The sequence below is a fragment of the Callithrix jacchus genome, chromosome 20 (assembly GCF_049354715.1).
Source record: "Callithrix jacchus isolate 240 chromosome 20, calJac240_pri, whole genome shotgun sequence".
In the NCBI taxonomy this organism is placed as follows: Eukaryota; Metazoa; Chordata; class Mammalia; order Primates; family Cebidae; genus Callithrix; species Callithrix jacchus.
In genome coordinates this window covers 32,678,878-32,690,000 of record NC_133521.1, presented here as the reverse complement: position 1 = coordinate 32,690,000, position 11,123 = coordinate 32,678,878, and the positions used below count along the sequence as shown (strand labels likewise).

The 11,123-nt window shown below is 47.3% G+C and overlaps 1 protein-coding gene across 2 annotated transcripts in view; it reads left to right on the top strand.

Annotated features, from left to right (window-relative positions):
- CFDP1 (craniofacial development protein 1) overlaps positions 1-10,439 on the top strand; it is a 133,130-nt gene extending 122,691 nt beyond the window's left edge. For both annotated transcript variants that reach the window (XM_054248629.2, XM_002761154.4), the window contains one exon: positions 10,114-10,439. In XM_054248629.2, coding sequence (XP_054104604.1) covers positions 10,114-10,204 — 91 coding nt within the window. In that variant the 3' untranslated portion in view covers positions 10,205-10,439. The remainder of the gene's footprint in view (positions 1-10,113) is intronic.
- Positions 10,440-11,123: the final 684 nt, after the last annotated feature.

Here is an 11,123-nt window from a genome sequence, read left to right as displayed (position 1 = left end):
CAGTCCTCACCCCTAGCCATGAAAAGAAACGTTGAATGGCCCACCAGAGAGCCTTGGCTGCTCGGCAACTCTGCCCCTCACTGGTAAGCTCTTCTCCAGCAGCATACTGGGCACCTCTGAGACTCAGCTCCTTCACCAATAAAATTGGGATAGTGATACCATCCTCACTTTGTGGTTGTGATGATCTCATGAGATAATATATGTATTGCTTACATATATGTAATAGACATAAAGCACTTTACAGAACACTTGTCACATAAAGGCTTGCATTACATCCAAGTCATTCAAATAGTTTTTGTTTGTTTGTTTGTTTTTGTTTTTTTGAGACAGGGTCTCACTATGTTGCCTAGGCTGGTCTCAAACTTTTGGGCTCAAGGGATCCTCCTGCCTCGGCCTCCTGTGTAGCTAGGACTACAGGGGCACACTCCTGCACCAGCTCATTCAGGTTATTAATGACAGGCAAGGGACTTAGTGGGGGGTCATATTTCTAAATTAGGCTTAAAGATTATCTAAATGAAGCTGGAAGCTGACTAGTATGTTTTGTTTTGTCTTGTTTTAAAGAAACATTTGAACAGCTTTATGAGCTTGTTTAACTAGCAGATTTCTAGGTCACTCTAGGCTGGAACGCTACAGGACAGGGAGAAGGAGCCAGAGTGATCTGGGGAAGGCTTTGGATGAAGCACAGTGTTGTCTCTTCACGGGTGGCAGCTCTGACATGTGCCCCAAACCTCTCCACTCAGATTCAGCTCCAGTAACTCACAGCTCCCTCCTGTTCACTCTTGCACAGTGATCGGAGGAGCTGAGTCAGCAGAGGAGCTATCAGTGTGTGCTACACATTATTGCTTCTCTGAATATTGATTATATGAGTTGGACAGTGCTCACTCTGAGTTAATAGAGGCCTTACAGAAGTAAGGAGTGCTAGGGGCAGCGGCTCCCTCCTGCAGTCCCAGCACTTTTCACAGGAGGATGCTTAAGCTCAGGGCCAGCCTGAGCAATATAGCAAGACCTCGCCTCTACTAAAAATCACAAACATTAGTTGGGCATGATGGCGCACCCCTATAGGCCCGGTTACTTGGGAGGCTGAGCCGGGAGGATCCCTCACCTCCGGAAGAGTGAGGCTGCAGTGAGCTCTGATCATACCACTGCACTCCAGCCTGGGTGAAAGAGTGAGACCCTGTCCCAAAAAATAAAATTTAATTTTTTTTTAAAGTAAGGAGTGGTGCTGTTAAAGATAGGGAAAGATAACAAAATGTAGACTGGAAGAGAAAAAACATCTGCCTAGGGAGAACTTTTCAGGCAGTAGAAACTCACATAACTAAGTGAGGGAGCAGCAAACCGACACCATCCTCCTTTATGCAGCGCTTCTCTCTCCTTTGAGGCTTCTCCCCTCATTCGCCAGCCAGGTGATTCCACAGATGGGACTTTTCCAGTGCAGATCCGCTGGCTCTGTGCTCTGCCTCAGCCCTTCTCACCTGCTTTCTTGAGTGCCCAGCCCCACACCTCCACTTACCCTCCTTTTCTGGCTCCTGCAGATGGATTAAAGGAGCCTAGCCCTAGGCCAGTGAAGGGACCGGAGCTCTGGTCCTCTCCTTGGCCGAGCATGAGAATCCTCTGGTGACATTTTCCAAAGTTCAGGTGACCACCTCTGTACAGAGCTGCTGAATCAAGAGTCTAGAACAGGTAGGTCACAAATATCTGCATCTTTACGTTTTACTCCTCGGGTGATTCTCATGCACAGCGAAGGTTGAGAATCAGTAGACCACACATTCAAAATTCTAGTGGCGTGAGACAGGTGCAGTAGTCTTTTTTTTTTTTTTTTTTTGAGACAGAGTTTCTCTCTTGTTACCCAGGCTGGAGTGCAATGGCACGATCTCGGCTCACCGCAACCTCCGCCTCCTGGGTTCAGGCAATTCTCCTGCCTCAGCCTCCTGAGTAGCTGGGATTACAGGCACGCGCCACCGTGCCCAGCTAATTTTTTGTATTTTTTAGTAGAGACGGGGTTTCACCATGTTGACCAGGATGGTCTTGATCTCTTGACCTTGTGATCCACCTGCCTCGGCCTCCCAAAGTGCTGGGATTATAGGTGTGAGCCACCGGACATGCACCCATACTCCCAGCTACTCACTGTACTCCAGCCTGGACAACAGAAAAACCCTGTCTCTTTACAAAAAAAAAAAGACAACTAAACTAGTGTTTAGTTGAAACAGAAACCCGAAAGCAAGGAACTGAAGACACAAACACAAGCTCTGAATGAGCTCTCGCCTGAGCGGGCTGCAGGTTTTGGGAGAAGTTATATAGGGGCCTCCTCAAGGCTTCGGCCTTCTACTTCTAACCAGTCAGGGCCGCGCAAGCACGTGCTTTATAAACATTCATTGCCCTTTCCCAGTTCACACACTCTTCTGTATGTGTGTATATAATGTTTTACAATAAACAATTCAAATCTTGGCTCTTCGCCATTCCATGGGTACTAGCCCCATTTTCTCATCTATAAAGTAGGAACATTTGAATAGACTTCTCAGGATTATTGTGGGAATTAAATAAGTAGAGGAAATGCCGGGCATGTTTATCAGGAGGAATCCTCTCCCTTTTCCAGGAGTGCTCTCCTCGCTTTTCTTTCTCCCACCTGCCGTTACTGACCCCAGCACGCCTCAGGCCTTTCTGGAAAGCTAGATCCTTTATTCCTTGAAGTTCCTTCCTGTATGTTCCTGCTAACTCTTCAGGAATATTTTCCACAGTGGTGGGAAATAGAGCTTGGAGGCATCTGGGAGGAGACCCAGACTCTCTGGCTGGCTTTTTTTCCTTCCCTGGGCTTTTAAACTTGGAAAGTCCCAGGGCTGGGCCCCTGGACAGCCGTCTCTTCCTCCCCAGGAAAGCTCACTAGTTGGAACTACCATTCTCTACTGAAGACTCAAAAAAGAAAAAAAAGTATCCCCTGCCCTGACCTCTGAGCACTGAGCTCCAGAGTTACACATCAGCTGTTAGTTGACATCTCCTTCCGGTTGTCCAAGACACATCAAACTTGACTTCCAAAACCAAATACTGATTCCTCTCCATAAACGGAACCCCCATTCCTCAGAATTCTCAGAAATGGCACATCACTACCCACCCCACTGTTAAAAGAAAAACTTGGAGCTGGGTGTGGTGGCTCATGCCTGTAATCCCAGCACTTTGGGAGGCCAAGGCGGACAGATCACCTGAGGTCAGGAGTTCAAGGCCAGCCTGGCCTACATGGTGAAACCTCATCTCTACTGACATATAAAAATTAGCAGGGCATGGTGACGGATGCCTGTAATCCCAGCTACTTGGGAGGCTGAGGCCAGAGAACTGCTTGAACCTGGGAGACAGAGGTTGCAATGAGCCGAGATCACGCCATTGCACTCCAGCCTGGGCAACAAGAGCAAAACTCCATCTCAAAAAAAAAAGAAAAATTTGAGCTTCATTCTTGATTTTCTCTCTTTCCACCAGTGTCCCACAAGTCCGGTTGATGGTTTCATCACAAAATACTTCAGCTCCTCTGTTTGTACAGCCCCACTACCACCACCCCAATACAGGCCACAGACAGCTGCTCTGCCCCCTGCTCCTACCCCTGTACTCTTTCATCCAGTCTCCACCCAGCAGCTGAAGCAGTCATTTAAAAATACAGACCATTTTTCATTTCTTTCCTGCAGAATGGCCCCGGTAGCCCTTCAAATCAGTGTTACCCAGGCCCTCCCCGAGTTGTCCCCTGCCCACCTCTATCCTCTTCTTCCCCTGCTTGCTGCAGCCCAGCCTCACTGTCCCTGTGTAGTGCTCCTCCCTGAGGAGGCTCTGGTTTGTCATTCAGGGCTCTACGCCAATGACGTTCTAGATACCCCCACCCAAGGAACCCTCAGTCACATTACCCTGTTTGATTTTCTCCATGACACTTAATCATCACCTGATGCATGTTGTCAGGTTTTGTTCCTCTGTGGCAAGCCCCCAAGGGCAGCATCTTGTTCCCTATTCTGTTACCAGCCCAGACCAGGTGCTGCACCATTGCAGTGTCTAAACACCCATCCCACTAGCTGGCACATTGTCATGGCTTTTGTTTATCAGTCTAGTAGGATTAGAATTCACCACCCAGAAAAGAAGAGCGTAATACGTCAGAATGATGTTTCCATCCAGGCATCATTTCAGTTAGCAGACTGTACCGGAGACAGTCAGCTATCCATCAAAGAATTGCTGCTTTTCCTCTGAGCTCCAGACTCCCAGGGCCCAGTACAGCATTTCAGGATCAGAGTCAGCCACCTGCACTCAGGCGTTGAGCGTGGCTTCCCTGCAGCCCTGTAACCCATTACTCAGGTTTCTTGGTGATGATCATTAGCAGCAGCATGGCACCAAGCAGTGCTAAGTCAGGGGCCAGCTGACTTAGGGGAAGGAATCCGTGCATAGAGAAGAAGAGAAACACTCTAGTGCCAGCTGCTGCTGTCTGTCCAGTCAATTGAAGGTCATGATTGGAGACCAGGTATTCTGTGATTTGGAGAGGCATGAAGGAGGGACTGGAGGAAATAATTTTCTTTTGCTAAATAAATCCATTTTCCTGACCCCCCAGAGCCACTCTTTCAGAACCAGCACAAGCTGGAGGTGATGGGGGAAGAAGGAATGGAGAAGAAACTTCTCCACTTGTTTGCAAGTTAAATCCTCTGGAGTGTGGAGGTGTACTATCAGGCACACTGCTTCTTTCAATTGCATTTCTCGGGGCAGCAAAGTCTGTTATCTCTTTACATCATTCCCAGAACTTTATTCTAGCCTTGGAGTGCTTTCATAGCCCATTGCTTCGTGGTGTTGGAAGACGCTTTTACCCACTTTTTGTGCTATGTCTGTGCTGCCTTGAATGCTCACCTGGGGAACAGAATGCTGGCTTTGCCTGAGCAGCGTGATGATCCTGCAGCCTTGGAGTGTCCTCAGTGAGTGCTTCAGGTTTCCCTGTACTTCCCTGTGTACTCCCTCTTCCTGACCAGCGGTGCAGGAGGCCTCTCAGGGCCTTCAGCCAGGGTGACCACATCGGGTCAGTAATCCACTGGGCCTTACCACCCTCAAAGGCCCTCTGTCTTCCTGCAGAGTGGGTTCCCAGGTACAGGTTGAATATCCCTTATCTGAAATGCTTGGGACTGGAAGTGTTTTGGATTTCAGACCTTTTTTTGATTTTGAAATATTTGCTTTTACATCATCAGCAATATTGGGGATGGGACCCAAGTCTAAACACAAAATTCATTTGTTTTATATGTAAAACAAGTGCGAACCTTATACACAATTCCTAGAGGTAATTTTATGCAGTATTTTAAATAATTTTGTGCTTGAAACAAAGTTTGCGTATGTTGAATCATCAGAAAGCAAAGGTGTCGTGTGTAGAATTTTCCACTTGTGTCTTGTCAGTGCTTTAAAAGATTCTGATTTGGGAGGACTTCAGATTTCAGATTTTTGGATTTGGGATGCTTACCTTGTACTGACATGTTCCCTGGTATCAATTTCTACCCTTCTCTTGTCCTCTTCTTCGATTTCTCCCTCCCTCTTCATTGGCCTAGATCTCAGGAAAATTGGTGCCAGATAAATAATTTGGGTTGGAAGATTCAAAAGATGTCAGAGCCTAACCTGGTTCTGAAAGGAAAAGCTAGAAAATCCCTTGGTTTTTTTATTAAAGAAAGGGAAGCAAGTGCCTGGCCTTACTTCACATTTCTTCTGACTTGACCTCTATAGAACCTCAAAACCCAGGACAACTGCAGACACCAGGAGACCAAATGTCCCTGAGAGAGGAAGGGATCATTAGGAAGGCCACATCCTCAAAGGTGGCCACTGAGACTCAGGATATTTTCATGTACTTTAAGTGGGTCACAGCCCCAGGACAGACCCACCTGAGGACGAGTGCAATGGGAATCATTTCTTATTTTATTAAAGAAAGTGAAGAGTCTCTTAAATGGGCCACAGAAGGCAATGGGAGCAGAAAGGGATGATGCAACCCCCACCACTGGGCTTCCCTGTGGACGAGGCTGAGTCATGCTAGGCCCCCAAAGGAGCTGGGCACAGGCCAGAAAAGCACCCGGACAGATCAAGAGCAAAAGCCTGATTCCCATTGCACTCGTCCTCAAGGGGGTCTGTCCTGGGGCCATGACCCACTTAAAGTGCATGAAAACATCCTGAGTCTCAGTGGCCACCTTTGAGGATGTGGCCTTCCTAATGATCCCTTCCTCTTTTGGGGACGTTTGGTCTCTTGGTGTCTGTTCAGTTGTCCTGGGTTTTGAGGTTCTGTAGAGGTCAAGTCAGAAGAAATGTGAAGCAAGGCCGGCAGGGCACAGTGGCTTACGCCTGTAATCCCAGCACTTCTGGAGGTTGAGGCAGGCAGATCACTTGAGGCCGGGAATTCAAGACCAGGCTGGCCAAAATGGCAGAACCCCATCTCTACTAAAAATACAAAAGAAAAAAAGAAATGGGAAGCAAGAACTCCAAGCCCCATGACAACTCTTATAGCTGTTTTGTTTGTTTGTTTTATTGTATACAAAGCACTTCTCACAGTTTCATTGTTTTGCCAGAGGGTTATTGTGATTGTTATTCCTGTTTTGCAGAGAAGGAAAAAAAGCACAGAAGTTACACAGTCTTGCTCAAAGTCACACAAAGTCAGAGCCACTGTCATTCTTAGCACCTTTTCTGTCTTGGCAGGGAGAGTCCACTGCCAAGTAGTTTTGTTCATGGTCAGCTCTTGGCAGTAAACCAAGGCCATCACAGGCATCCTGTTAGCAGCTGCAGATGGCTGTGAATCAGGGAATAAAGTCACCAGACCTGCTTTGATGGCCTTTGTCTGGGCTGCCCTTGAGAATTCAGTTGCATCCTGCACATGTGCCGCTCACCGCTGTCTGAGGCCTCCCTAAGCCTAAACTCTGCCTGCACCTGCCTGTTTAGAGCCCAACCTGGGCTTCACTCTTGATAAGTGTCAAGGTCAGCTGGACCCAGAACATGCAGGACCTTTCTTCATACCCAGTTAGCATCCTCATTAAGTGTCACTTCTTATTTACAGGAGAGTCAGGGCTGGCCCCGACGGCTCACACCTGGAAGCCTAGCACTTGGAAGGCTAAGGTGGGATGATCACTTGAGCCCAGGAGTTGAAGACCAGCATGGGCAGCATAGAGAGACCCTATCTCTACAAAAGATTTAAAAATTAGCCTGCTGGACACAGTAGCTCATGCCTGTAACCCCAGCACTGTGGGAGACCGAGGTGGGCGGATCACAAGGTCGGGAGTTGGAGACCAGTCTGGCCAACATGGTGAAACCCCCATCTACTAAAAATACAAAAATTAGTTGGGCATGGTGGCAGGCTCCTGTAATCCCAACTACTCCGGAGGCTGAGGCAGGAAAATCACTTGAAACCAGAAGGCAGAGGTTGCAATGAGCCAAGATTGCACCAGTGTACTCCAGCCTAGGCGAAAGAGCAATACTCTGTCTCAAAAAAAAAGGTGTGGTGGTGTGTGCCTATGGTCCTAGCCACCTGAGAGGCTGAAGCAGGAATATTGTTTGAGCCTGGGAGGTCGAGGCTGCAGTGAACTGTGTTTGCACCACTGTACCCAGCCTGAGCAACAAAGCAAGACCCTGTCTCAAAAAAATAAAGGGAAGTCAGGAAGAAAGACCCCAAATACTTAAACCCACGTACTTCTTCCCTTCACCTGATCTCCAGACAGGTAGCAATGAAGGTGGCTGTTGAAACATAGGCGGAATTCCTCTTAAATCCCCAAGTGAACAGCAACACAGCAAGATCTCATACTAAGCCTCACCTCTCTTTTTTTCTCCTAGCACTTCCAAGGGACAGTTAAAGTGCAGTGCCATCAAAATCCTAGTCCCCATGGTAGTGAGCTTCCCTGGGGCTGGTGGGGCTGGGGTGGAAAGCTGGCTTGGTTGTAGTGAGTGTAGTCTCTCAGGCCATTTTGGTTAGCAGCCCCCACTTGAGAATCACAGGTGTCTTGGTGGGAGGTGGGAAGTGAGTGCATTGTTAGGTGTCTACACTTCCCTACCTGTCTCCCCTTTTTCACTTTTTATCTAAAGGGGTCCACAGTGTCTGCAGCTTCCCTGACTGCCAGGGACTCTGAAGTTCAAATGCAACCAGGCAGCCTATAATTTTATTTTTCAAATCTGACAACTCTGACCCCGATGGCTTTTATCAAACCTAAGAGCAGGCCCTGTCATCGCTTCCTGCCATTCTTGCCTCATTGACGGTTTAGACACCGCAGCTTAGTCCCTAAGCCACACCAGGTATTTTGGTTCCTCATTACTGAAACCGTTAAGTCCAGACTTGGGTCATCTACTGTCCTCAGGAGCCTCTTGGAGGCTGGCTTCCTAAAACCATGGTAACAACATTACCTACCATGGTATTGAGCACCTGCTCTGTGCCTGGCATGATGTAAACACTGTTTTATTTAATTCACACAACGGTCCTTCAGAGTTATTATTATAGATTAGGAAACAGAACTTGCAAGGTTAAGTGATTTGCCCAGAGTCACACAGACAGCAGGTGACAGGACTCAAATCTCCAGCCCTCTGGCCTCAGCCTGTACATTTCTGGCTAGCCCTCTAACCTAGGGCCAGGGTAGTTAGTACCATCCGATACTTCCCAGGACGCTGTTGGGAGGGAAAGCAGGGCCCTGGATGCAGCAGGGGAACACAGGTTCCTGAACCTGGCAGCATTCTCACTATGAATGTAATGACTTTGTAATGACAGATGCACATTTTCCACAGTGCAACAAAAGAAAAATTAGTGCAGAGATTCAATTATGTCTCCCATTTTTGAGGGCAATTTTGCTCTCTCAATAGATTAATTAGCAGCGGAGATCTCCTCCCCCCAGGCAAATCATGGCACACTTTATGGCGAGGAGGTGCATTAAGATGCAGCTGTGTCTCATTAAACAGCCAGCCTTGCTCCCGGCAAGCATGCCTGTGCCGCTTTCCCATCCTGCCTGGAGAACAGAGGGAAAGTTGCTGAACCTGACCAGTTTAGGGGGCAGAGTGCCCACCTTTCAAGGGGATCCTGTATGTGGACTACAGGCCACAGAGGCCCTTAACCTCATTCTCTTAGAGGAATGTAGGGAAACAGTTCTGTCATCTTAGGAGAAGCAACCTGGACCCAAACAGGGTGGAGGATACCTAGGAGAGGAGAAAAGGATGAGGGGAAGGAAAGAGCTCAGAGCAGTTCAGTCGCTTCTAAAGTGTGCACTTTGTAAACCTCAGCTCACTTCACCTTCACAGCAGCCCTGTGAGGTCATTTTTACTGTCTTCCTTCCTTCACTTCCACATGCCTCTTTTTCACATTTTGATGTATGTATGCAGGAGGCATAGCTTTCTCTCACCCACCAATTCAGCACCACTAAAGCCAAGAAATACAGCATCACCATGCTGCTCTAAGAAAAGTTAGGCTCTGAGATGTTCAGTCCTTTGCCCTGTTAATAAGTGAGCTAGAGCTAGGACTTGAATCCATGCCTGTGTAAACCCGTGTTCTTCCCTTAAAGTCTTGTTAGAAAATTGCAACATCTTCCTGCCACCCAGCCTCTAATGTGCTTTCCCTTTGATAAACTATTACCTTCCTTTTCATTTTATTTTCTTTTTCTTTTTTTCCTTTTTTTTTTTTTGAGACGGAGTCTCGCTCTGTTGCCTCGGCTAGAGTGCAGTGGTGCAATCTCGGCTTACTGCAACCTCCATCTCCCGGGTTCAAGTGATTCTCTTGCCTCAGCCTCCTGAGTAGCTGGGATTATAGACATATGCTTCTATGCCCAGCTAATTTGTGTATTTTTAGTAGAGACAGGGTTTCACCATGTTAGCCAGGATGGCCTTGATTTCCCGACCTTGTCATCTATCCACCTCAGCCTCCCAAAGTGCTGGAATTACAGGCGTGAGCCACCGCGCCCGGCTTCACTTTATTTTCACCATTCTGTTTTAGACCAAATGTGAGTGGTGTGGATTGTACTGGAATCGTCATGGGTGGTCACTCTCAGCACCAGCTGTGTCCCTCTGCTTGCATTCACCGTAACTCAGTTTATGTCTGGGGGGATGGGACCGGGCAGGGGAGGAGTTTCTCCTACCGGTTTCTGCTGACAAAACACTGTTTTCATCCTCTTCTAGGTACATTGAACGGAAAGCTTTCCTCGACCGAGTGGATCACAGGCAGTTTGAAATTGAGCGAGATCTCAGGCTGAGCAAAATGAAACCTTGATGTTACGGGCAAAATCAAGAGCAGCTTAATCCTGTTTACAATGTGAGCTTTTTGTGCGTCTGTGAAATGTTTTCCAGTGTTTCTCATCAACTGTTTCCCAGCAAGGTCTTTTTTTTCTACATCAAAGTTTTGTCTATATATCTTAATCACAAATGATTTCATTCACTTTACTTCTAAAAATTTGTCCTTATATGAATAAATAAAAGTTGGTCCTGTGAGAGGCTGGCGAAGATGACGACCTCACTCACCTTCCCTTTATTCTGCTGCAAAGTCCCAACCAGTTCAAGCCAGCACATTCCAGGTCTGTCCAGGCTGGCAGAGGTCTCATCAGGCATAGTAAAGAGAGCTGACCAACTTGGGTGTAGATTTTCTGGGGCCAAGAGGCTCTTTCTGCAGTCAGCCTTGCCTGGAAGACCTAGAGGAGCAGGCTCACTAGTGTGGCTGGAACACCAGGCCCCATTCGCGGTCTGTTCTTGGTTCCACTCGGGCATCTCTCCTGATCTCTCCTTCCTGAAAGGATTCCCGCTGATGGCATGTAAGGCTGAAGGGAAAAAACTGCCAATTCAGCAATAATATATCCATGCAAATAAGGATATATTATTGCTGAATTAGCCGTTTTTTTCCTTCAGCCTTTTTCCTTTTCCCAAAGAAAAGTTAAATTCAGATGTGCTCCCACTCAATACTTCATTTATTTTTAGTTTGTCAGAGAATTTTCTGAAGTATTTTCTTTTTTATACTCATAAGAAAATGTAAATTCCAAACTTCCTGCTTACTAAAGTTGGACGTTCTTTGCAGAACAGCCGGGAGGAGAGTAACATACAAATCCTTGGAGAAGGGGGAAAGGGACAGAGACCATTTGTATTAAAGCAGGAAATCCCATAGCCTGCTCCTGGCGTGTGTGTGTCTGCATGTTCAGGTG